The sequence below is a fragment of the Trematomus bernacchii genome, unplaced genomic scaffold (genome assembly GCF_902827165.1).
Source record: "Trematomus bernacchii unplaced genomic scaffold, fTreBer1.1, whole genome shotgun sequence".
Taxonomy (NCBI): domain Eukaryota; kingdom Metazoa; phylum Chordata; class Actinopteri; order Perciformes; family Nototheniidae; genus Trematomus; species Trematomus bernacchii.
Window position 1 is genome coordinate 28,992 of NW_022987570.1, and position 24,317 is coordinate 53,308.

Below are 24,317 nucleotides of genomic sequence, written 5' to 3' on the forward strand. Positions count from 1 at the left end.
CTGACTGGTGCAAACATCCACGGAAAAAAACCTCATAATAGTTTTTTCCAATTCCTCCAAAGAGATTGTCATAAAATGGGTAATTTCTGTCACCTTTTTGTCTTTGTCCAAGAGTGTTTCATATCTTTTATACCACTGTCCGTCCATCTCATTCAGACTCTATTGATTCACTCTTTAAAAAGTGAAATTATATGTTTTTCCAAGACTAATTTCCCTAGCTGGCAGGAGGAGGCTCTAAAACTCTTAAACACTTTCAGAGATTTGAATCCATTGAACAAGCTTTCTTTTGGTTTATCAAAATGTCATAATAAGGGCGTTTAAAACTGGATTCAGCTGATCCAGAATTCACTGAAATGCAAATGTTTTATTCTAGTTTCCCAACTTCATCTCATGACCTCTAGTGTTTTCTAAAATCCTGACCTGGAGGCACTTTGTCTTTGGCACTTTCCACAATCCACGATGTGACCAGAGTTTAAGGTTTTAATAATCTGTTAAAATACACCATGAACGAGTGTTTTAATCACGCGCAGCTTTCGGCTTTGACTTTTGTCCGACGGTTTTAATCACACGTAGATATTGTCCTTGACTCCGGGACTTCTGTCCGATTTACACAAAGAGGGTTTTAATCACACGCTGCTTTTGTCTTTGCCTCTGTGACTTTTGTCCGACGGTTTTAATCGGACAAAAGATTTCGTCCTTGACTTTTGTCCAACGGTTTTGATCACACGCAGCTTTCGTCCTTGCCTCCGTGATTTTTGTCCGATTTACACACAGAAAAATCTTTAATTTCTCCACTACAGTGCGCCAATCCGTTCCTAGAGACACCTTATTTGGTGTAGACCAGCGGGTCGACCGCGGATGAAAGATATCTAACCCATACGAAAAAAATCAGCAATCGTCCCATCAGTGCTGAGTCGCAAAAACTCAGGAACGCACACCACCAACAGAACGTCGAAAGCGCTGGACACGCCGGTTTCTCGACTCAACAAACGCCGGAAGAGTTTCTGGAAATGACACTTTTGTTCGATGGTTTTAATCGGACAAAAGCTTTCGTCCTTGACTTTCGTCCAACGGTTTTAATCACACGCAGCTTTCGTCTTTGCCTCCGTGACTTTTGTCCGATTTAGACAAAGAAAAATCCTTAATTTCACCGCTACAGTTCGCCAATCCGTTCCTAAACTTGTCTCCCAGCTGACTTGAACTGAAAGCCATCGGTGGGATTGTGTTCACGAGAATCAGCTGCAGTGGTTTGTTCTTCTTTGCCCGATACCGGCAGCGAACGTATCTCTGAAACGCCGCCCGGTACGTTTTGTTGAACAACGTGTAGACCAGCGGGTTGACAGCGGACGACAGATATCCAACCCAAACAAAAACGTTCAGCAGATTTCCCATCAACGCTGGGTCGCAAACCTCAGGATCGCAAACCACCACCAGAACGTTGGTGATGAAGAACGGGCACCACATGACCACGAAGAGGAAAAACACCACTCCAAGAACTTTAGACGCCTTTTGCTCATTGCTGATTGACTGCATGGTTCGGCGTCCAAACACAGAACCTGAAATACTTCCTCTGCCGCCGGCTTCTCGACTCAACGAACGCCGGAAGAGTTTCTCTGAGGACATTGAGTTCTGTGGGAGGAAACTCAGAGTCAACGTTGTGCTCCATTTGGGACGAGGCACCAGCTGATCCAGGCAAAGCGTGGCCTCGTTCTGAAGAGCCCTGATGGTCAGGAAGTAGGTGACCACCATGATGGTGAGCGGCACGAAGAAGGCCACGAAGGAACCGACCAGCACGAAGTTGTTGTCCGTCAGAAAGCAGCTGCCATCTTTGAAGACCTTGGAGTGATCTCGGAGGCCAAGAACGGGGATCGGCATTGAGATTCCTGCAGAGAGGAAAGAGGAAATTACTAAGAGGAACGATCGCTAGGTGGCAAATATTTGGTTGTTGTGTGAGCTGATGATTTTCTGCAGTGGTGGATAAAATAAGATAAGATGGAACTCTATTTATCCCCGTGGGGAAATTCAGGCGTTTATAGCAGCAACAGGGTCAGAGTGAACATTAGGATTCACACATGGTAAAAATTAAGGTAAAATTCAATACAAATGTAAATAATAATACAAAAAAAGAAATTCAAAATAAAGTGATAAAGTAACTGTTGAAACAAGATATCAAAGTAAAACGTTGAGCATTTGAATGAACATGTTAGATATATTTACATAAGTGTGCAGATGTGAGTGCAACTAGGATTCAAAACTGATACTCAAACAGAGGAAATCCTCGCCACAAATACACTGGAAAGCATGGAAAGAACACATTTGAAATAATATGCGAAAAGTATTTCAAGTTTTGATTAAGCTTCATAAACCCAATGCCTTCATACTAGTTTTCATATATTTCATAATGCAAACTAGAAAATGATAAACAACCCTGAAATGGGCATAGATGAGAGGCGTCACTTCCTGGCGAAATTACGGCCCCGCCCACTTTTGGAGGAAAACATTCGCTGCCATTTGAACGGTGGTAAAAAAAGCGTGGTTTTCTTAATTATTTTATGTGAAAACATTAGAATCTGTATTTACCGCCAATCAAATGACAGCAAATGTTTTCCCCCAAAAGTGGGCGGGGCCGTGATTTCGCCCAGAAGTGACGCATGTGTTACTCTCATCACATATACATATTTTGGAAAACTAATTGATTGCTACTTTCTACATTATACCCATTGTAGGAGCCATTTAACTGAGTTTATGATATACGTTTTGTTTTTATTTTTAATTGTTTAACATGTCTTATTTTATTAGTATAGGCGAGTGGTGCAGTGGGTTGTGCGTAGGTGTCCGGATCAGAGGGTCACAGGTTCAAACCCCACTGCATGTCGTTGTACGTTGAAACCACTCCTCGTATGTTAGAAATGGCTCTAGAAACTTTTAAGCCCCTACACCCATATTACTATTAATTACATATTACAAGTGTGTGTTTAATGTGCTTTGATGTATGTTTTACTTTGTTGTCCTGTCTTGTAGTTCAGATTGTTGGTCGTTGTCTTGTTATTGTCAGGAGGGCAGAAAAGTACAATTCCTCCATTATAAACCCGTGCATGAAAATACTGAAGCGTTATGAACACAATGTTCTTTTAAAGCAGGGCTTCATTAATGAATTAATGAGGCTGAAATGAGCTTTGGACACAAACAAAAAAAAACTGTCTTTTGTCCTTTTTAAGGGAATAAAGGAACCAGAACGCACCATTAATCCAAAGCACACAATAACACCAGAAAGGGCTTAATAACAACCAACATTTACAGGCTGTGAATGGGAAGTTAAACAGTGGGCATGTGTGTGTGAAGATAAGAAGGAAAGGTCTTTAAAACCTCCTTCTGGATTCTGGGAGCAACCCCTCTTGTTTTACATGTTGACGGTTAATCAGTGTTAATTGTTGGCCGTGATGAGACTTGTTAGCATCCTCCGTTTTTAAATCCACCAGTGAGGTATTTACTGACGTATTTTCTGTAGTTGAACAAAACTTCAAAATCTCTTCAGCTTGTGTTAACAAGTGTCATTGTGTGTCATTTCAGGATAACAACAAAAAACACATTCAGGAAACCATTGAGTTCCAGATCAGAGGCCTGTACTACGAAGCCGGGTTTTCAGAAATACAGAAAAACTGCCGTTGCAGGAAAGACGGCCGGCAAAAATCAACTGACTGTGTGAACGTGAAAATGAATAGAATATCCCCTCCTCCCATCTTCAGAGCAATCTGACTATTATAACATTAGCGTTAAGAAAGCTTACTTAAATATCTGCCACAACATAAGTAACCGGATCAGAGTAACATTAAGTACAGTCCGCGGCACTGTGAGTGCAGACGTAGATGTGTCCAATTATCATTCATATCATATCACATCATAATGTATCATACATTTCCTTATCTGAGTCAGCTGAGCCGTATCTGGCCGTGCAACACTCACAGTGTCACATACTGTATGCAGAAGTATTATTTTAAGCAACACATTAAGTTGACGAAACACTCGAGTCAAATGTAATTAAAGTCAGATCCACTCGTGTCTTGGACGGGGCAGTGATATCATAAACCTGTTAATGTACGCATTCAAACACTTTCTCTGTTACCAGCTGTATTCACCTTGCAGGTGCAGCTATGTGGCTTTTATCCTGGATAAAGTGTTTAAGTCATGGATGTTTAAAGTTTAACTTCTTCATATTTGACTAATATTAAAGTTCACTTTTCATTCAGGAAGTATGACGCTGCGCTGTCAGTACGGTTGTCCATGTTTGTGATTGGTCGAATGCTCCAGATACCACCCCTTTCATGTGAATGCGCACCTAACTAGATAGGACACGGCTGGCTTGAGCGATCCACTTGATGACCGGCGTCGTAGTACAGTTTAGCGAGAGCGCGTATGTTTTGGATTGGGCCAACCGGCTAACTCAAACATATCCAGGTTAGGTTGAACCAGCTTCGTAGTACAGGCCTCTGGGGACAGGAAGTATGTTAAGACCGCCAGAAGCTTTTATTTACCAACATTTAAATCCTCTCTTTATATGTTGCCAGTGGCTGGTATGTCAGCTCTCTGCTCTCGAAGAGTTTCAAACGTGTCGAGTTTTCCATTAATTTTGCAGCTAAATCTGTATTTTTCCATTTGCCTGTCCGTCAGTGTGGGAGGAAAGTGTCCCTGTGGGTACCCCCCCCCCTGGGGTGAGTCACACTGCATCTCCCCCTCTCCGTCAGTAATACTGAAATTCAACCTATATTATTAACCTCTTTATATAACCTTACATTTCTACATCGTTTTCTCCAAAAAACTGCTTTCGGTTCAGATTTCGTGAAATATTCTGCTGTGTGGTGGACTTAATACATCTTAAGCACATTTAAAGAGTCCTCTCCTGCTGATGTTAAGGTGTATATTAGTGATTAGTGTCTCTACTGGGAATTGTCTCTGTAGAATAAAATGCTGTGCACATATACTGTTATTACGTTACTAACACAAATCTTTCTTTCATTCTTTATTCAACAAACAAGCGACAGTTTACCTCAGCTAAGAAAGACCCACAAATATTCCATTTTAACTTGTTTTTATTTGTAATATTTCATGTTATAATGTGTTTCTTTTGTCCTTACGCTCAAGGTGATTTTGTGAAGCACTTTGAATTGCTTTGCTCAAATGTTTTGTGCAACGCAAATTGTTTACTTTACTCCAGCTTCCTCCTTTTTGAGTCGTTTTGTTTTCTTTGCCTCTGCAGTCACACATTGTGATCATTTTGAATTACAAACTCTCCCAGAAAAAGTTGGGGTTGAAGGTGAGATAGCTGTAAATATATTCTCTACAGAACATCTACAGGAACTGGGAGGTACATCTTCCACATCAAGTTCCTGCTCTTAAAGGTAGGGTAGGTAATTTTGGAGAAACCAGCTCGAGATCGCTAGAATTTGAAAATACACAACCGGAGAAAATCTGCCACTTCCTTACAGAGCCCCTCCTCCAACACACACGAACACGCACATGACCAATGAGGGCACGAGATAAGTTTGTGCACAGATGGAAGGCTGACAGGCAGGTAGGCCATCCAGTTATTTTAGCCGGGCCGGCTCAGATGATTGGTCGTGCTTTTTACAGTACTACAGCTTCCAAAGATGAGATTATTTTATGGATTTTTTGTCAAAGCACTTCAGATATTCATTGCTATCGGGATGTTAAGAGCATTCCATGGAATATAACAACAAGTGTATCTCGAGCCGGTTTCTCAAACTTACATACCCTACCTTTAAGACATACGATGACATTCAGATGTAGAGATAGAACAGGGAAGAGGTGGGACAGAAATTGTTGTAAAATGTGTGGATAATTTGACCCAAAAAAAGCAACTTGAGAGATTCAGTTTTCCCGTTTTTTTTAGCCTTATTAACAAATATGTATTCCCCACCTTAGGCCGGTTTCATGTTCTATTTCAATTAAATACAATAATTAGGTCCAAAATGGACAAATATTAGTAGTATATAAGTCACAATAATCTTATAACATGTTGTATGACTACTTATATCACCTATCACAGCCGTGACACTGTTATTCAGCCTTTCTTTCCGATATTCAGAGTTTTTGGGGCAGATGTTCCAGGCTGCAGCTCTTCTTAAAACTCCCGTTGTTGCATTTTAAAAAGAAGACCCTGAAAATCTCCTCCTCTTCATCTCCTTTGTGTGTAAATCGTCCTCCTCCGTCTCTTGGTCTGCTTTCATCTCCTCTCCCACTTCTGTCAGGGCTTCCTTGTGTCTCTGATTTTCATGTATTTAGAGCAGAGCGTTTCCACCAGGGACAAACGGAGAGGGAAACCAAAAAGCTTAGACTAAATCTGCCTTTTGATTTGAGGATCCTGCAGAAAGAGAGAGGTGACGGATGCTCGGGGGTTTATCTGCAGAACGCATGATATCTTCTCTTTGTGTAAAACTCAAAGTCTTCCTCTCTCTCACCTTCGATTCGTCACTAGACTGTAAACTAGGGCTTTCATACAATCATTTACATAATATGTATAGATTATGTCTTATACTCTGAGTGACATATTTGTTTTTCAGATTTAAATAAGATTTTAATGAGTGAAAATATTATCCATCTGTGTGTGTGTGTGTGTGTGTGTGTGTGTGTGTGTGTGTGTGTGTGTGTGTGTGTGTGTGTGTGTGTGTCAACAGGCAGACAGGCGGCGTGTTTCTGTCCAAGCAGCATTACAGTATGAGTGAGGACAGTCTATGTCTGTTAATCTGTGTGTGTGTGTGTGTGTGTGTGTGTGTGTGTGTGTGTGTGTGTGTGTGTGTGTGTGTGTGTGTGTGTGTGTGTGTGTGTGTGTGTGTGTTTGTGTGTGTGTGTGTTTGTGTAGCCGGTACTTCGGTTGATCTCCCTCCAGTTTGTGGATGAGCCACTGTAACACTCCCACTGGGGAACATTGAGCCGTCTGTCTGCACACACACACACACACACACACACACACACACACACACACACACACACACACACACACACACACACACACACACACACACACACACACACACACACACACACACACACACACACACACACACACACACACACACACACACACACACACACACACACAGTTTGGGCTGCTACTTCTAACACTTTCAAACCAACAACCACACAGCGGTGTGTTTTTATTGATTGAATCCCCTCTGATCTGCTAAATGCAGTTTGACTTCTTATTGAGAGAGGTTGGTGCAGTCGGCTACTCACATCCTTTTCTTTAGAACTGAAACCAGAGCCCAGTCTGCTCTGATTGGTTAGCTGCCCGGCTCTGATGTGATTGGTCAACCGATTGTCTTTTCTGAATGTTTTGATGGCACCTTAAAAGGAGTAGCTTACGTTTCTCGTTGTACTTGTATAATGACAATACATTATTCTATTCTATTCTAGAGATGTCCCGCCCCTTAGCCTATCACGTACGATATGTTGGAGCGCTAGCCAATAGGAGTGCGAGTGATCCATAGTGATGTCACTTTGTTCCGGAAGTAAATAAAGGAGTCCAATGAGGCGTTTCTTTATTTTTAAACAATTCTGGCAATTTGATTATGTTTGAGAGGTCGGTTGTGAACGCGTTATAAAAAATTATAAATATTATTTCAAACTAAGAATAAAAAAAGGCTTCAAAATGTGTTTTAAATGTCAAAATATTGTCTTGTTTTTGGTGTAATCTCATAAAGGAGTTGATTATTTCTGCAGTTAATCAGCAGCTGTTTGACAGTGTGTTGATTTGACATCTTCAGGCTCCTGTCTTCCTTCCTCTCTGGAGATCTTTTGTTTTAATGAGCTCAGGTTTAATCAGCAGGAAGTCAAAGTAAAAGAGTCGCAGATGTCTTCCTTCAGACTCCGCTGAGCAGAAAAGTGAAAACAGCCTCGCAGGAAACGCTCTGTAATGAACGCTGTTTGTCACAAGACGTTTCCACTTCAGCGGATCAATATTTGTCGTGTTCAACGAGCAGCGCTGGAAATGTATAAGAGTTTAAACTATGCTGTTTGTCCTGCACACACAGATGGGTCCTTCATTCATTTCACAACATGTGGCGCTACACACTCACTGTATTACTGTCAGAGCCTCACCTGTCATACTCCAATGTAACGGGAAAAAAACTAAAGAAAAACTAAATAATAATAAAATGTCTCCACTGATCTGTGTTGTAAGTGTGATTTATGTTTGATTCCAATCGCTTTTTGTAGTCAAAATCGGCAAATTTGCCGATTCACCCCTGTGAAGGAACATAACAGTAGGTCCAACTTTTATTAGTGTAATAGCAGTTGTTGAACTTCCAGCTGTTTGTTTTAAACCCTAAACTCTTTGTGTTTCTTCCAAGCTTTGTTGACCTAAAACAAAGGCTCTAACGCTTTAAAGTGTGTCAGCCTCTGAGTCCTTGTTTGTTTCCTCTCACTTCATTATCTCTGTCATCCCGTTAATGACCGGGTCTGCCAAAGCAGCACGTCACTGATTTAGCTTTCCTTCCTCCAACAGATCCAGAGCACGATAGCTGCGAGTCGCTTGCTATTTAGGTTTTCCTCTCATCTAAATGCACTTATGTTGTCTATCTGAGATATGGAGATAGGTTTCACTGTGTTGTTCAGCTCAACTGTGCATAGAAAGATCCACTGGGAACAGAAAGCAGGAGTAGAAATATTACTGAAACTAAACAGACGCCGGAGAAATAATGCATCGATCCGAACCCCTGTTTCCCCTAATTAAACTATTGATATCTCTGTGGACCAAAAAAAACTATATTTAAAAAAGACACACTGCATGTCGAACGATAGTGTGTTATATATTAGTTCTTATTTACATTATGAGAGCCCAGATTTGGCTAGGTAGGTAGATATAGCGTGTTCCTCCAATAACTCTCCGCTCTTCTCTCTGTTTCTGGCTTTTTTATTTGAGTATTTTACCATTTTAGACATGTTTGTTTTCATCCTCGCTGACAGCGTTTTGTTCGCCTCTCCCACACACTTTCACGGCTGATTCTTCATATGTTTTTAAACACATTAATGCAAAAGCTCAGGTAGGAAGCGTCCTGATGGAGTAAACCAGAGTGGACCCAAATACAGGGAGAATTAACACAAAATACCTTTAATTTCGGGTGATCCAGGCAATGCATTAGCACGAAATACAATGACGTACAAGGATCAGAAAAAGACTAAACATAAAACAGATAATCCAGGATCGTGACAAGAAGCTTTGCAGAGTTTTGATATGTTTATACTTTAGTCTTTCTGACATGTTCATCTAATTTCTTTAACTTTAACCCTCGCTCCCACACAGCTTTCACGGCTGATTCTTGGAACATTTCTTAACCCATTTATGTAAATATCTTCAAGCTGAAGCTCCACGAAGTCGAGTTTAATAATTTAGAGGTCGAGGAGATTATCTCAGGGTTCATTTTACATTTTTATTCCCACACACAATGCTTTAGTTTCCTCCTCGGAGAAAGCATGGCTGATGTTCTCTGGTGGGAGTGAATCTGCAGATGAGTGGAGTTACATCAGGATTTACACACACTGCACACACTGCACACATGGATGCATGCTGGTGATGTGTGCATATGATAGTGAGTATGTGGAAAATATGTCTGAAATTACATAATCCACACTTTAATAATATAATGCACAGCACATACACATATATGCACAACTAATTACACTACTTCACGTCACCACCGCTAAGCTAAAGGAGGCTAATGTTGGGCTATAAAGGAACTACAGCACGGTCACATGACTTCACGTCACCACCGCTAAGCTAAAGGAGGCTAATGTTAGGCTATAAAGGAACTACAGCACGGTCACATGACTTCACGTCACCACCGCTAAGCTAAAGGAGGCTAATGTTGGGCTATAAATGAACTACAGCACGGTCACATGACTTCACGTCACCACCGCTAAGCTAAAGGTGGCTAATGTTGGGCTATAAAGGAACTACAGCACGGTCACATGACTTCACGTCACCACCGCTAAGCTAAAGGAGGCTAATGTTGGGCTATAAAGGAACTACAGCACGGTCACATGACTTCACGTCACCACCGCTAAGCTAAAGGAGGCTAATGTTGGGCTATAAAGGAACTACAGCACGGTCACATGACTTCACGTCACCACCGCTAAGCTAAAGGAGGCTAATGTTGGGCTATAAAGGAACTACAGCACGGTCACATGACTTCACGTCACCACCGCTAAGCTAAAGGAGGCTAATGTTGGGCTATAAAGGAACTACAGCACGGTTCACATGACTTCACGTCACCACCGCTAAGCTAAAGGTGGCTAATGTTGGGCTATAAAGGAACTACAGCACGGTCACATGGCTTCACGTCACCACCGCTAAGCTAAAGGTGGCTAATGTTGGGCTATAAAGGAACTACAGCACGGTCACATGGCTTCACGTCACCACCGCTAAGCTAAAGGTGGCTAATGTTGGGCTATAAAGGAACTACAGCATGGTCTTTTACTGACGATTTTATGATGTAGAACAAAATGTTAATACAATCTCTTCAGCTTTCATAGACCTTATTTCTAATCAAAAACTCATTTCAAAAACCTCACCGTCTTCCAAACATAAAGAAAGCAGAAATAATAACATGCTGACTCCTTTTCTGGTTTTCTGACTAATTCTTTCTGCTCTTTATCTAAAGACCTTGAACATTAGACGACTCCACTTTTGTAATTGCCTGAAGAAAATACCAAAATGAAAGCTAATATTGTTGTGTACTGTAGCAGCACGCTCCTTCCTGATATACCTCACAGGCTTTGCTCCATTACCTCGCTAATAGATGAAGCTGCTTCTTTTATTTCCTGTTTTTGTCGCTTAGAGTCTCTGACAGTTTCTGTATGACACATTAATGGAAAATATAATAAAATCATGACCTGGGTTTTTAAGAGAACTGAATGGCAGACATTTATTAAAAAGACAGCTGACAATAACCCAGCAGCATTAATGTGTTTTTGGTGTGTTTTTCTCCAGCGTCTTTTACCTCCACCATTAAAAGACTATTCATCAGGACGATGTCTTTCATTTTGATGCTTTTACTCTGGCTGGGGTCTTTTCATTAAAGGTTAGAATCTTATTTGTTTAAGCCTTACAAAAGGTTTTTGGCCCTTAACATAGTTATGTGTTTTCATGACTTTTCAATGATTACAAACTCTGCTCGTGTTTTATCTTGTAGAATCAGCGGAGTAATGTCGGCTCTAAATCATTCGAGCTGCAGTGTTCCTGCTTTCTATCAGCAGATAAAATCAAAGCCACCTGGACGAAAGTGACCTGTTACAACATTTATCATCTTAATTAGCTTAATGTGACAAAAACAAAGAGAACAACAAATCAATTAGGGACGGAAAGTTTAGGGAAAATTGATTTTAAACAATAACTGATGGTTTGTTTTCCTGCCTTGCATTGGGTCCACACTGAAATACATTTTCATATTGTAAAATGTTCCTTTTTATTTTTATTAATAACAGAGGTGTACTGCTAATGTGAACTTCTGCTGCTTTATACTTCCTTTATCCAGCTCCATTGACCTGAGCAGCTGGAGGCCAGAAACCAATTACTGTATCAGAACTTGATTGTTCCTTCACTTTAGTAAAAATCACACGGATTCACGAATGTTCCTTTTTACTTGATTGCATTGATTGTAAATGCATTCAAGCAGCTCTATTATCCCGACATACAGGTGAACTTAAATGATACCACAAAATCACCAATTTTTTCACCCTGTTTGTGTGTGTGTGTGTGTGTGTGTGTGTGTGTGTGTGTGTGTGTGTGTGTGTGTGTGTGTGTTAAATCCGTACAGAAACACCCTTGCTTTCTACATATGTCCGACTTTCTCCTACTTTACTATTTGTTTCTGCTTTCCAACAATGTCCACACCTTTCTTAAATGTCCCCACTTTCTACGATCATTCTTACTTTCTAGAAATCTCCCCACTTTTAAGAAGTCCTGGTAATGTGTTCAGCACAGGTGGTCCCCATAACGATATAAGTACAGGAACTTACACACGTACACATATGTTGCTTTTTGACCATTGACTAAAATGCAAAAAAACAATAGTGTCATTACTCTCAGATGAAAACTGTACTGTGTGTGTGTGTGTGTGTGTGTGTGTGTGTGTGTGTGTGTGTGTTTGTCTCACCAACAGAGATGGTCCACACAGCGAGGATCTTGATCTTAGCCTTGGTGTGAGAGTTGAACCTGCTGTGGTGGATGGGGTTCCTGATCCCGATGTACCTGTCCAGAGAGATGGCGCACAGGTGCATGATGGAGGCCGTGGAGAACAGGACGTCCAGGTAGATCCACACGGGGCAGAGGTCAGAGGGCAACGGCCAGCCGTAGTCTATAGGGGGGGAGACAATACGTTAAATATAGCTGAGACTTTTATCCAAAGCTTTCTATGTAATCATCATGTTGATCACAATTTATATAAACAAGTATTTCCAAGGAACACCTTTATAATTATTAGGATATATAAAAACAGTTTGAAATCATTCCAATGTATACTATAGGACAGTAAACCAAAAATATGAGTGATTACAAATTATTCCTTGGATACTCTATTGATCTTTATCTTTTCTACTGAACAATTTTCAGGCTGGGGTGGAGCAAATTGGTCAGAACCGCTGTCAACGAGACAAGAAGATGGCTGGAGGGGAAGACATTTGAAATCCTCTTTTCGTCCACAGGGACGGTATAGATAGAGAAACTAATAAATAAAAAGGCATGCACCCTATCGTAGAAATGTATCGTAAGTCTCCTTTAATTATATATATGTCACTGTAACTTCCTTTCTTGGGTTGACAGTTTAAATTCACGCCATAGCTACTAAATGTTCTCAGACGGAAGGTGTCGTCTTGAGGGCAGCGGCCAGCCGTAGTCTATGAGGGGAGAGAATAGATTTGATTTAGCTGAGACTTTTATCCAAAGTTTTCTATGTAATCAACGAGACAAGAGGATGGCCGGAGAGGAATAAATCAGAGAACTTTTATTCGTCCACAGAGAGGAAATGTGCATCGTCACAGCAAAGGGGGAAAAACATGCACACATTAATACAAATACAGATCCAATAGTACACCTATACGGTAGAAACACATGGCTTTATTTACTGGTGTCCAGTTTCCTTGTATGTAAAGCTAAAGGAATAGAAAAGCGATTTTTGGAGACAATTTTAGTTTAGATGATGTTTTTGCGTTTGACAATATCTCAAAATATGATTTTATCACAATGTGATGACATGAGTGATGATTAATTATTATTTTGAGTTACCGTCCAACCCATAGTGACCTTCCACCGTTATAAAAGTCAGTGATAATCAAACAAACGCACAATAAAAAGCCTCTCCGCTCTGATGACACAGAAACAGAAACATGTGTTTACTCATTTTAATGTGACTCTAATAAAATGCTTCAGTGGAGCTTTAGTGAAAAGATAATTGCACACACTGATAAATACAGTGAGTCACACAGGGAATCACAGCTGCTGCAGGCTTCAAAACACACACACACACACACACACACACACACACACACACACACACACACACACACACACACACACACACACACACACACATACAGACACACACACACACACACACACACACACACACACACACACACACACACACAGACTCAGACACACACCACACACACACACACACACAGACTCAGACACACACACACACACACACACACACACACACACACACACAGACTCAGACACAGACACACACACACACACAGACACACACACACACACACACACACTGATTCCATACAGCAAGTTATTTTTTAGAATTCATAATTGATGTGTTTTCTTTTAAGATAAATATTTTTATGCATGTTCCTTTATTAAAGACTTGAGCAAATATTAAGAGGTCCTATTGTTCTTTTGGTGTGCTCCCTCTCCTGTAGTGTGTTCTATAGGTTTTAGTGCATGTAAATGGTCTGCAAAGGCTAAAATTAAGATATGTGAAAATGGTTAGATAAGAAATTAATCAACTATTTCAACTGTTTTTATTGATTTTCACTTTTGTCAAACACAGAACTGGGCACATGAAAATGCAGATGTATAATTTTACAAACAATCGAAGTACATTTATAACAAATTCATCAAGATATTATTTTTAATTACTTTGTGCTTACTAAAAGCACTCAAAAACTAAATTGATACCTATTGTGCAAAATCCACTTCTTCATGTCTCTTCTACATCAACATGTGTCCCCTCTTCTTCATGTCTCTTCTACATCAACATGTGTCCCCTCTTCTTCATGTCTCTTCTTCATCAACATGTGTCCCCTCTTCTTCATGTCTCTTCTACATCAACATGTGTCCCCTCTTCTTCATGTCTCTTCTACATCAACAGTGTCCCCTCTTCTTCATGTCTCTTCTTCATCAACATGTGTCCCCTCTTCTTCATGTCTCTTCTACATCAACATGTGTCCCCTCTTCTTCATGTCTCTTCTACATCAACATGTGTCCCCTCTTCTTCATGTCTCTTCTACATCAACATGTGTCCCCTCTTCTTCATGTCTCTTCTACATCAAACATGTGTCCCCTCTTCTTCATGTCTCTTCTACATCAACACGTGTCCCCTCTTCTTCATGTCTCTTCTACATCAACATGTGTCCCCTCTTCTTCATGTCTCTTCTACATCAACATGTGTCCCCTCTTCTTCACGTCTCTTCTACATCAACATGTGTCCCCTCTTCTTCATGTCTCTTCTTCATCAACATGTGTCCCCTCTTCTTCATGTCTCTTCTTCATCAACATGTGTCCCCTCTTCTTCATGTCTCTTCTTCATCAACATGTGTCCCCTCTTCTTCATGTCTCTTCTACATCAACATGTGTCCCCTCTTCTTCATGTCTCTTCTTCATCAACATGTGTCCCCTCTTCTTCATGTCTCTTCTACATCAACATGTGTCCCCTCTTCTTCATGTCTCTTCTTCATCAACATGTGTCCCCTCTGTGGAAAGAGACTCTGAAAGTTTCAGGAACAAAGATTCTCTCTCTTTTTGATCCATTTCTATAAAAACCTGTCTGAAAATGAGCTGATCAGATTTTGGCCACTTGATGATGTCATAACGATGTTTTGTCTTGTGTAACCATTAGCCAATCACCAACCAAGGTAACCCCCCCCCCCCACCTTATCACCTGAATCTCCTCCTAGAGCACCATTGAGTTCTTTGTAACCAAATCTCTCTCAGAGGGGCGTGGGGAGGGGCTCCTTATTTTCATCTAAAGTAACTGACAGAGAATCAGCACTTTGGAAACAGGGCTGAAACAGAGGGGATTATGGGTAATGCTGCAATGATCTGTTTGGTGTTTCAGCCAATCAGAGACAGGCTCTGTGTATATCTGAGACCTGTGATATATTGATGAGAAACAGTATACTAGGGGACCTTTAAGATGCTTCTCTGTGTTTGGTTTCAACTCAATTGGGGGACGATCGTTTGTTTATAATTTATAGCCCGATATATTTTGTGTTTTATTTGTTGCCTTTCTGAGTAGCGTATTAATTGGTCGTTGTGGGCTATCAGTGTGAAGTCCTTTATAATGTCTGTTCTAAACGATTGGGACATTTGGGTTTCACACACATCTTCATATTCAGTGTTTCCCAGAAGACTTCATGGGACTCGGGGTGAAAGCGTTAGTTGAAGGTTCAAACACAGCTTTGTTGAAAAGCAAAGAAAAGTGAAAATAATTAATTCAAAGAGGAGTGGAAACGGAGAAAATGAGTTCCCCCGAGAGGGAAGGGAAGACGAGGACATAAGAGAGAGAAGAAGAAATGTCTGAAGATGAAGCTGAGGCCAAGAACATACACACACGCACGCACGCACGCACGCACGCACGCACGCACGCACGCACGCACGCACACACACACACACACACACACACACGCACACACACACACACACGCACACACACACACAGTCACACACAGTCACACACACTCAAAGTAAAAGAAGATTAAACTTCATGTATTTCAAATAAGGGTAGAGGTACCTCATAGATTTTCAAAGTGAGAATGCATCGATCTGAAATCCTACTTCATACATTTTCTAAATAAGGGTGCTTCAATTTTCAAAATAAAATTGCACATGATATCATCCTTCATAAATGTAACAAATGTTATCAATTTTCACTCTTATTTTGAAAGTCTATGATGTCCGTATATAAACGGTTTGACTCCTTGACTAAAAATATGTTTGTTTTTTTTGGTGAATTTGTATTTTTCATTAAATCTCAGAAACTACAAGGATCATAATCCAGCCTGTGGTTTATATAAACTCTTAATACGTTGATATGCAGACAGATCAATGTGAGAAAAAAACACAATTTGACGTTTTTCCTCAAACATCATGTGACAAAAGTGTGATTTTTCACATGATCTAAAAACATCAAGGGTTTAACAGAAAGATATTTGCCAAAAGTTTCTCCCTATAGATTTCAAGACTTGGATCTAGATAGATAGGTAGATAGATAGATAGACAGACGGACGGACGGACGGACGGACGGACGGACGGACGGTAGATAGATAGATAGACAGACGGACGGACGGACGGACGGACGGACGGACGGTAGATAGATAGATAGATAGATAGATTTAAGCAATAGCTCACGACAGGCCGTGGTATATGGTCATTATATCACAGCTAAGGGGCGTGGTTCGGCCCGACGCGAAGCTGCTTTGTTTCAAGACAGAAAGAATGGTGGTACTTTTCCAGTTGGTCTACCTGCTCTTCACGTAGCTCTGCATGTCGTCGTTTAGGTGCTTTCTGGAGATAGGCACTCCTCAATCCACTCCTCCATAGTGAGGCCACCCCGGAGGTCGAAGTTAACCTTACATGTTTCCATCTTAAGCTTTGTTTGTTAGTTAGTTTCGTAACGGACGTAGTGTAACAGCTGTAACGGTTGTAGCTTTTTCTCAGACGCGGAGGGATACTGACTTGTTGTGAAAAGTAACTACAATTCTACCCGTGATATATGCTCATTATATCACGGCTAAGAACCAATCAGATTGCTTGATTTGACTTGTCCGTTTTATAGAGTGGCGAAGTCCCTCCCCTTCCAGTGGACCTCCATGGGACCTTATTTCGTAAAAATTATGTATTGAAGTCAATGGAGAGAGAAAGATTATCTTTCGATCCCGTTTGAATTGTGCCACGAATTACACATATGATGTTTGTCAATTTAAAAGATCATTTTGCAAGTCAAAAAAAAAAGAATGTGTCGTAAAACTGTGAAGTAACACATTTGTTTGTGTGAAACGCTCAATGAACTACATCTCTGGTCAACAACACACGTCACCAAGATGGCCGTCACTACTGTCTTGTCAACAAAACGATTGACTACCCTCACTATCACCACAATGAAACACGTCCAGAAGAATGTCATGCAAAGCTGCCTGCCTGCCTTCCTTTGATTCTCTCTGAACTGCTTGGTCGTTTTAATGTTTAATGTCAACCATTTGTGCAGATAGCATGAAGTAGAGAAGATCGCTAGCGTTAGCATTAGCATTTCTCCCCCGGGCTTAAATGGTGTATTATAGAATGATCACACCGGTGACAGTACTCTTCAAAGGGTTCACGAAATATGACTACTACTCTTACTGTTTAACATTTTGGGTTACTTAATGTTACTTCATGTTAAGGCTAATAAAAATGACAAGGCTGTAATGCTAACTAACGTGCTAGCTACTAGCTAGCTTGATCCACACACTCCTGGTCCTTTCATCAGACGGGAAGCAAAAGAACGAGCAAGACCCATTGCTGGTATGATAACAACCTGGTACTAAGCACACAGGCATCTTGTTAAAGTTATCTTATCTTAGCCAGCGCCATATAGATAGATTCTATCTATATGGCGCTGATCTTAGCTATCTCTTAGTGGAGGAAAACAATTGTGACATCACTTACGCGACTCTGGGATTTGTAGTCTTTCTAGTTGCGTATTTTTTCATAGTCTTATATTTCAACAGTTTACGACAAACTGTGACTTTTTGACATGGAAATTATTTTTTAAGATTGACAAACATCATATGTGTAATTCATGACACAATTCAAACGGGATCGAAAGATAAGTTTTCTCTCTCCATTGACTTCAATACATATTTTTCCGAAATACGGTCCCATGGGCGGAAGTAGATGGGCGTGACTTCGCCACTCTCTAAAGATAGATAGATAGATAGATAGATAGATAGATAGATAGATAGATAGATAGATAGATAGCTAGATAGATAGATAGATAGATAGATAGATAGATAGATAGATAGATAGATAGATAGATAGATAGATAGATAGATAGATAGATCGATAGATAGATAGATAGATAGATAGATAGATAGATAGATAGATAGATAGATAGATAGATAGATAGATATAGATAGATAGATAGATAGATAGATAGATAGATAGATAGATAGATGGATAGATAGATGATAGATAGATAGATAGATAGATAGATAGATAGATAGATAGATTAGATAGATAGATAGATAGATAGATAGATAGATAGAAATAGATAGATAATAGATAGATAGATAGATAGATGGATCGGATGGATGGATGGATGGATAGATAGATAGCTACTTTATTGATCCCAATTGGGAAATTATTTTGTCACAGAAGCAGAAGTTGGTGTTCAGACATTTAAAATATAAATACTTTAAAAAGTGGAAAAGGTCATTAACAATGACAAATACAATGAAAAATATTATATCAAATACAACAGTTTTTAAACAAAACAATAAAATATTCTGGATAATTAAATCAAAAGTCAAAAAACACTACCGGATCTAGTGGTTTCTTTCTCCCTCTCAGCTGTTTGTAGGCAGATGTTACAAATATGTCCCTCTAATTTGTGTTGATCATGTTTGTGTGATTCTTGTGAAAAACACGCTGAGATATGTGTTTATTTTCTAGTTGTTTGCTGTCGGAGTGAAACACAAGCAGCTAATTACCGCTAACGTCTTATTAAAGTGTGTTTGTGTTGGTTTCCTGTCAGCAGAGCAAAAGAGGAGAGAGAAGAGGCAGCAAAATTACTAACAATTATTAGTGCCTCTTCTTCTTCTCTCTGAGTCTCTGTCAAGTTCAAATTAAATGATGATGGCCGACACAAAGAGAGGAAACAATGCCGATGATTAGAAACTGAAATGTGTGACAACTGAGAGCGAAGAGAGGAAACTGTAAGTGCGAAAATCCAAAAATATTTCCCCTGATTTTAGGAAAAAGCGTTTGAGCAGCCGGGTGATTAAACGGGTAGATTTGGGTCTTTTGTTGGAGGATTATTCTGGTGTTTTTCTAAATTTGTCGACCAAATCCAACACCCACTGATGACGTAAATCTATTATTTATAGTTTACAAAATGTCCTAACATAGCTGTGCATTTATCCGACTAACAGGAGTGAATATGGGATTTGTTGGGGACTATTTTTAGTTAATCCACAATTAGTCACCAGTGAGTATTTGGAGCAGAAGGGAGGTGTGTGTGGGATTGAATCAAAATGATATATATTTTAACCCTTTTTTACATGTGTGTTATTACTAACAAACCCTGTCTCAAACCATCAATGTGTCCCAAAAACAATATGTGGCAAATTCCTACTAACGATGTTAAATATATGTGTTTCAGCCAATCAGAGACAGGCTCTGGATATATCTGAGACCTGTAGTATACTGATGAAGAACAGTATATTAGGGGACCTTTGCTGGATATAGGGACGTGGAAATAAATGGACAAACCAAACGACTCTTGCCTGGACTCGGATAATTTTCTGTGTAAGATTCACGATCTGGCACATTGGTTCCTACTTATTAAGTAAATCTTTAAAAAGACAAAAAAGATAAGATAAGAGCTACTTTATTGACTTTATTTGCGTTGCACGCATAAAAAACAACAAAACAAAACAAAGCATACATGAAAGTAACACATGCGTCACTTCCGGGCAACAATTACAGCCCCGCCCACTTTAGGGGGAAACAACGCTGTCATTTGAATGGTGATTAATACAAATTCTGAAGTTTTTGTCAATCTGATCAGAAATGTAAGAAAACCGTGGATTTGTGTATCTTCAAAGAGCCCGATGACGACGGCCCGAGAGGCAAACAATTACATTACATCATTGGAAATCGACGAGCGGGCTCGATATATGGTTAAACATAGCAGTAGGCGATCGATGTCCATAGATGAGAGCAGTGTTTCCCCTATATACAAATAGTAGCGGCGCAGCGCAGTGGATTTGTAGTATTTGTGTTACTGTATGTTCAATAAAGGTGTATTTTTGCTAAATCTTGAGACATTGCCACTGTATGTACTAGGCAGGGCCGATTTTTGGCATAGGAGACATAGGCGGTCGCCTAGGGCGCCAGATCTGGGGGGCGCTGCGCTGGTAGCTCTGGGAGGGGAAAAAACATTTTTGACCGTTGGTGCTCATCCTAATTTTCGGCCTTGATGTAACAACATTCATCATTAAGAAAATGTAACACCCTTTTCACCCCGGTTACACTTTTCATTTGCCCTGTACGATGGCCGCTGTAAGTGATGAAAGTGGGGGATGTTGGTTTATCAGGCGCCCGCAGCTCACAGCCAAAGTGCGAGCGTGGGAGCGAGAGAGCGAGCGTGGGAGCGAGAGAGCGAGCGAGGGAGAGAGAGAGAGGGCGCACCGGTACCGGCGCTGTTGTTATTAGAATCTGGTGCTAGCTGCGCTAACGGATATAAGAAGAAGATGTTTCTACAACCAGGGAGGAGGAGAGCTCTCCTGTCAGACTGAGAGGCTCAGTGAGGTAAAGGACTCTCTGAGGGTTTAGATAGTTAATGTTAGTCTAAGTTATCTCAGTGGGTCTCAAACGTTGTGACCACAAATTATGTAAACACATATTTCCAAGGCACTCCTTTATAATTATTAGGATAAATAAAAACAGGTTTGAAATCATTCCAATGTATACTATAGGACAGTAAACCAAAAATATCGTTTAAAGTTGGAGATATACAAACATATGCATAAATAAATAAATGTTAACTGGTAAAATAAGATATGAATGAACAACAAAAATAAAATAAGTTACATTTATTTGTTATTGGCTGTGGGTTATTGGTTATGTTCACATACTTATTGATTATTAAAATGTAAACCGATCTTTTTCATATGGGTGTTTAGAGTTGTACCCCCTAGATCAGGTCTCTAGTAATTGTGTGCTCAAAGTGCACCAGATTGAAGCATTTTACTTTAAAATGTTCAAAACAAATCTACCCAGGGGGGCATACCCCCGGACCCCCCTAGAGGAGGTGACGTCCACCCCCCAATTCAAACATGTTCATACAATACTGAATACATTTGAAGCCATTTTGACGTATATTACCTATGTCAATAAGTTTCTGTTTTTGTAGTGTATTTGTCTTTTGTAGAGATTTTTCATTTATTCTTTATATATAAAATCTCGCCTAGGGCAGCAAATAGTCTAGACCCGGCCCTGGTGCTACGTAGGCCTCAAGAGCCTTTCTTGTGCTGGCAGACACATAGAAACAAATTGGCGGGGCGCACTTCGCACACACTTAAAAATTCCACGCGCTCCGCGCTCACATTATGCTGGGCCCACGTGCCTTAGCACCGCTGCCATGACTCCATCCTAGGGGAAACACTGGAGAGTAACACCTACGTCACTTTACGGCCCCGCCCACTTTTGGGGGAAAACAACGCTGTCATTTGAATGGCGATCGAGCCTGAAGCCAGAGAGCTCTTCTGTTACTGTCCTTTCTTCTTAGAGGAAGTTCAGAAACACTGAACTCTGGATTTGTTTTAATGTTTGAGGTGCAATAAACGACACAGCAGCTTTCTGGCATGATAAAACTAATATTTTCCGCCTCGCTCATGAGAGTAACAGGCGGCGAAATTACAGCCTCGCCTACTGATTTTAATTGAACCATATATCGAGCCCGCCTGGCCATCGTAACCGGGCTCTTTGAAGATCAGAAAATCCCCAGTTTTCATAACTTTCTGATCGGATTGGCAAAAACTTCAGAATTTGTATTAATCGCCATTCAAATGACAGCGTTGTATCCCCCAAAAGTGGGCGGGGCCGTAATTTTCGCCCGGAAGTGACGTAGGTGTTACTCTCATGTATTGCACATAAATAGAAATTAAAGAGTAGAAATAAACAATACTTGAATTAAAAAATCTCAAAATGGAGAATATACAGTAGACCGTGACGATAAAACATCTATAAACTCTGACAATAAAACACTATTGAAGGATCATAGCTTCATGTTTTTAGAAACTGCACAAAAACAACTGGTTGCTGTAGTTTTTATCAAACAAACAGGAGGAAAAAGTCCCTTTGTTTGGGACTATTTTAAGCGGCGGATTAATACAATTTGTGTTCTGTGAAACTGAAAAGGATATTACATTGTTTTTGACACTATAGGTTAACTTCCTGTTTTATTTAAATGCTATTCTTTTTAAGAAGAGTTAGCGCTGTTGACAGGAAGTTGTTGTTGCTTTGGAAACAACGAGACGGAGAAAATGAGCGTAGATTAACGGAGAAAAGTAATATCTACATATAAAGACAGAGAAAGTAAAGGATAAAGTTTATGTTTAAAGTGGACCTATCATGCTATATTATAATAATATAGTGTAGGGCCATACCTATATAAGGCATATTTATACTTTTTTTTTTTCAAAATACCAAACAGATCATGCATTTTAGCCATGCCTCATTTTGCACAATTTGCACTTTTTTAGCCCTGTTTTAGCAAGGGCAGATTCTGTGAGAACAGCACCACCTACAGGCCTGGCATATGTACTACAGCGTCTCCAGCGCTTTCGAACGGCAATGGCCGTGGCTGTCTCCTCCTGATTGGTGGAGTTGGCCCAATAGCCGTAGCGCCACCGTCCTGACGTCAGGACAGTGTTCAAATCTGGATCAGTTTTTATCAGATCCGTTGCAGCCCCTTTTTTAGAGATTTGGGTATGGAGGAAAATAGAGAGGGTTGTGTTTTCTGACACTTGGTGAGTTCCCTGGAACACCGGGACACACATTCATGTAGAAAAGACGTACAAAAGTGCATTTTGCATGATAGGTTCCCCTTTAAGTCAGAGGGTGCGCAGTGTGTGTGAGTGTGTGTCGGTGTGTATTAATGTGTGTCGGTGTTTATTAGTGTGTGTAAGTGTGTGTAAGTGTGTGTTGGTGTTTATTATTGTATGTGAGTGTGTGTCAGTGTTTATTAGTGTGTGTAAGTGTATGTGAGTGTGTGTAAGTGTGTGTAAGTGTGTGTTGGTGTTTATTATTGTATGTGAGTGTGTGTCAGTGTTTATTAGTGTGTGTAAGTGTGTGTAAGTGTGTGTTGGTGTTTATTAGTGTATGTGAGTGTGTGTAAGTGTGTGTGAGTGTGTGTCGGTGTGTGTCGGTGTGTATTAATGTGTGTCGGTGTTTATTAGTGTATGTGAGTGTATGTGAGTGTGTGTGTAAGTGTGTGTGAGACTTTATTAGTGTGTGTTAGTGTGTGTTAGTGTGCATATGTGTGTGTAATAGTGTGTGTCAGAGTTTATTAGCGTGTGTAGAGTAAGTGTGTGTGAGAGTGTGTCAGTGTGTGTTAGTGTGTCAGTGTTTATTACAGTGTGTATTAGTGTCACATTATACAGAGGGAGATGACGGTTCATGGTGTGTAAAGTGATTTTCTGACCCCCACTGCCTCTCTGTCTGATCACATTACTTTCTCTCTTCTCCTGTCACGTGTTGCTCCTTCCGGTTCACACACCTCAGATATCAGAGCTTTAATAATGCAGGTGAGTCAGAGGGTCACATGACACCCTGTGACTCGGGGGGGGACGACGACGAGGTGTTACCATGAGAGAAACTGTGATGATGCACCAACAAATCAGTCATGTACACACACACACACACACACACACACACACACACACACACACACACACACACACACACACACACACACACACAGCAAAAGGAGGGAATATCCAGATGGTATAGACCCAGACTCGGAGCTGCTGTTTCCTCTGCAAGGTGTTTTGTCTTTTTTCCATTAATAAACAATTGTTTATTTCTCTTAAAACATGTAGTCCTTTCCAAACGAGATTACAAGACAAAGCTAGTTCACTTATAGAGTTGATTTCAAGGCATTTTAAAGTACGTTATAAAAACCCTGAAAAGTGCATGTAGTGTGCATGTAGTGTGCATGATGTAGTGTGTATGTAGTGTGTATGTAGTGTGCATGTAGTGTGCATGATGTAGTGTGCATGTAGTGTGTATGTAGTGTGCATGTAGTGTG

At 40.4% G+C, this 24,317-nt stretch overlaps 1 protein-coding gene across 1 annotated transcript in view; it reads right to left on the reverse strand.

Moving 5' to 3' along the window:
- Positions 1 to 1,080: 1,080 nt before the first annotated feature.
- Positions 1,081 to 24,317, reverse strand: part of LOC117479185 (5-hydroxytryptamine receptor 2A-like) — a 42,775-nt gene continuing 19,538 nt past the window's right edge. The window contains exons 2-3 of the mRNA XM_034126192.1: positions 12,171 to 12,371; positions 1,081 to 1,883 (exon numbers count right to left, since the gene is read on the reverse strand). Of these exons, the coding sequence (XP_033982083.1) occupies positions 1,081 to 1,883; positions 12,171 to 12,371 (1,004 nt within the window). The remainder of the gene's footprint in view (positions 1,884 to 12,170; positions 12,372 to 24,317) is intronic.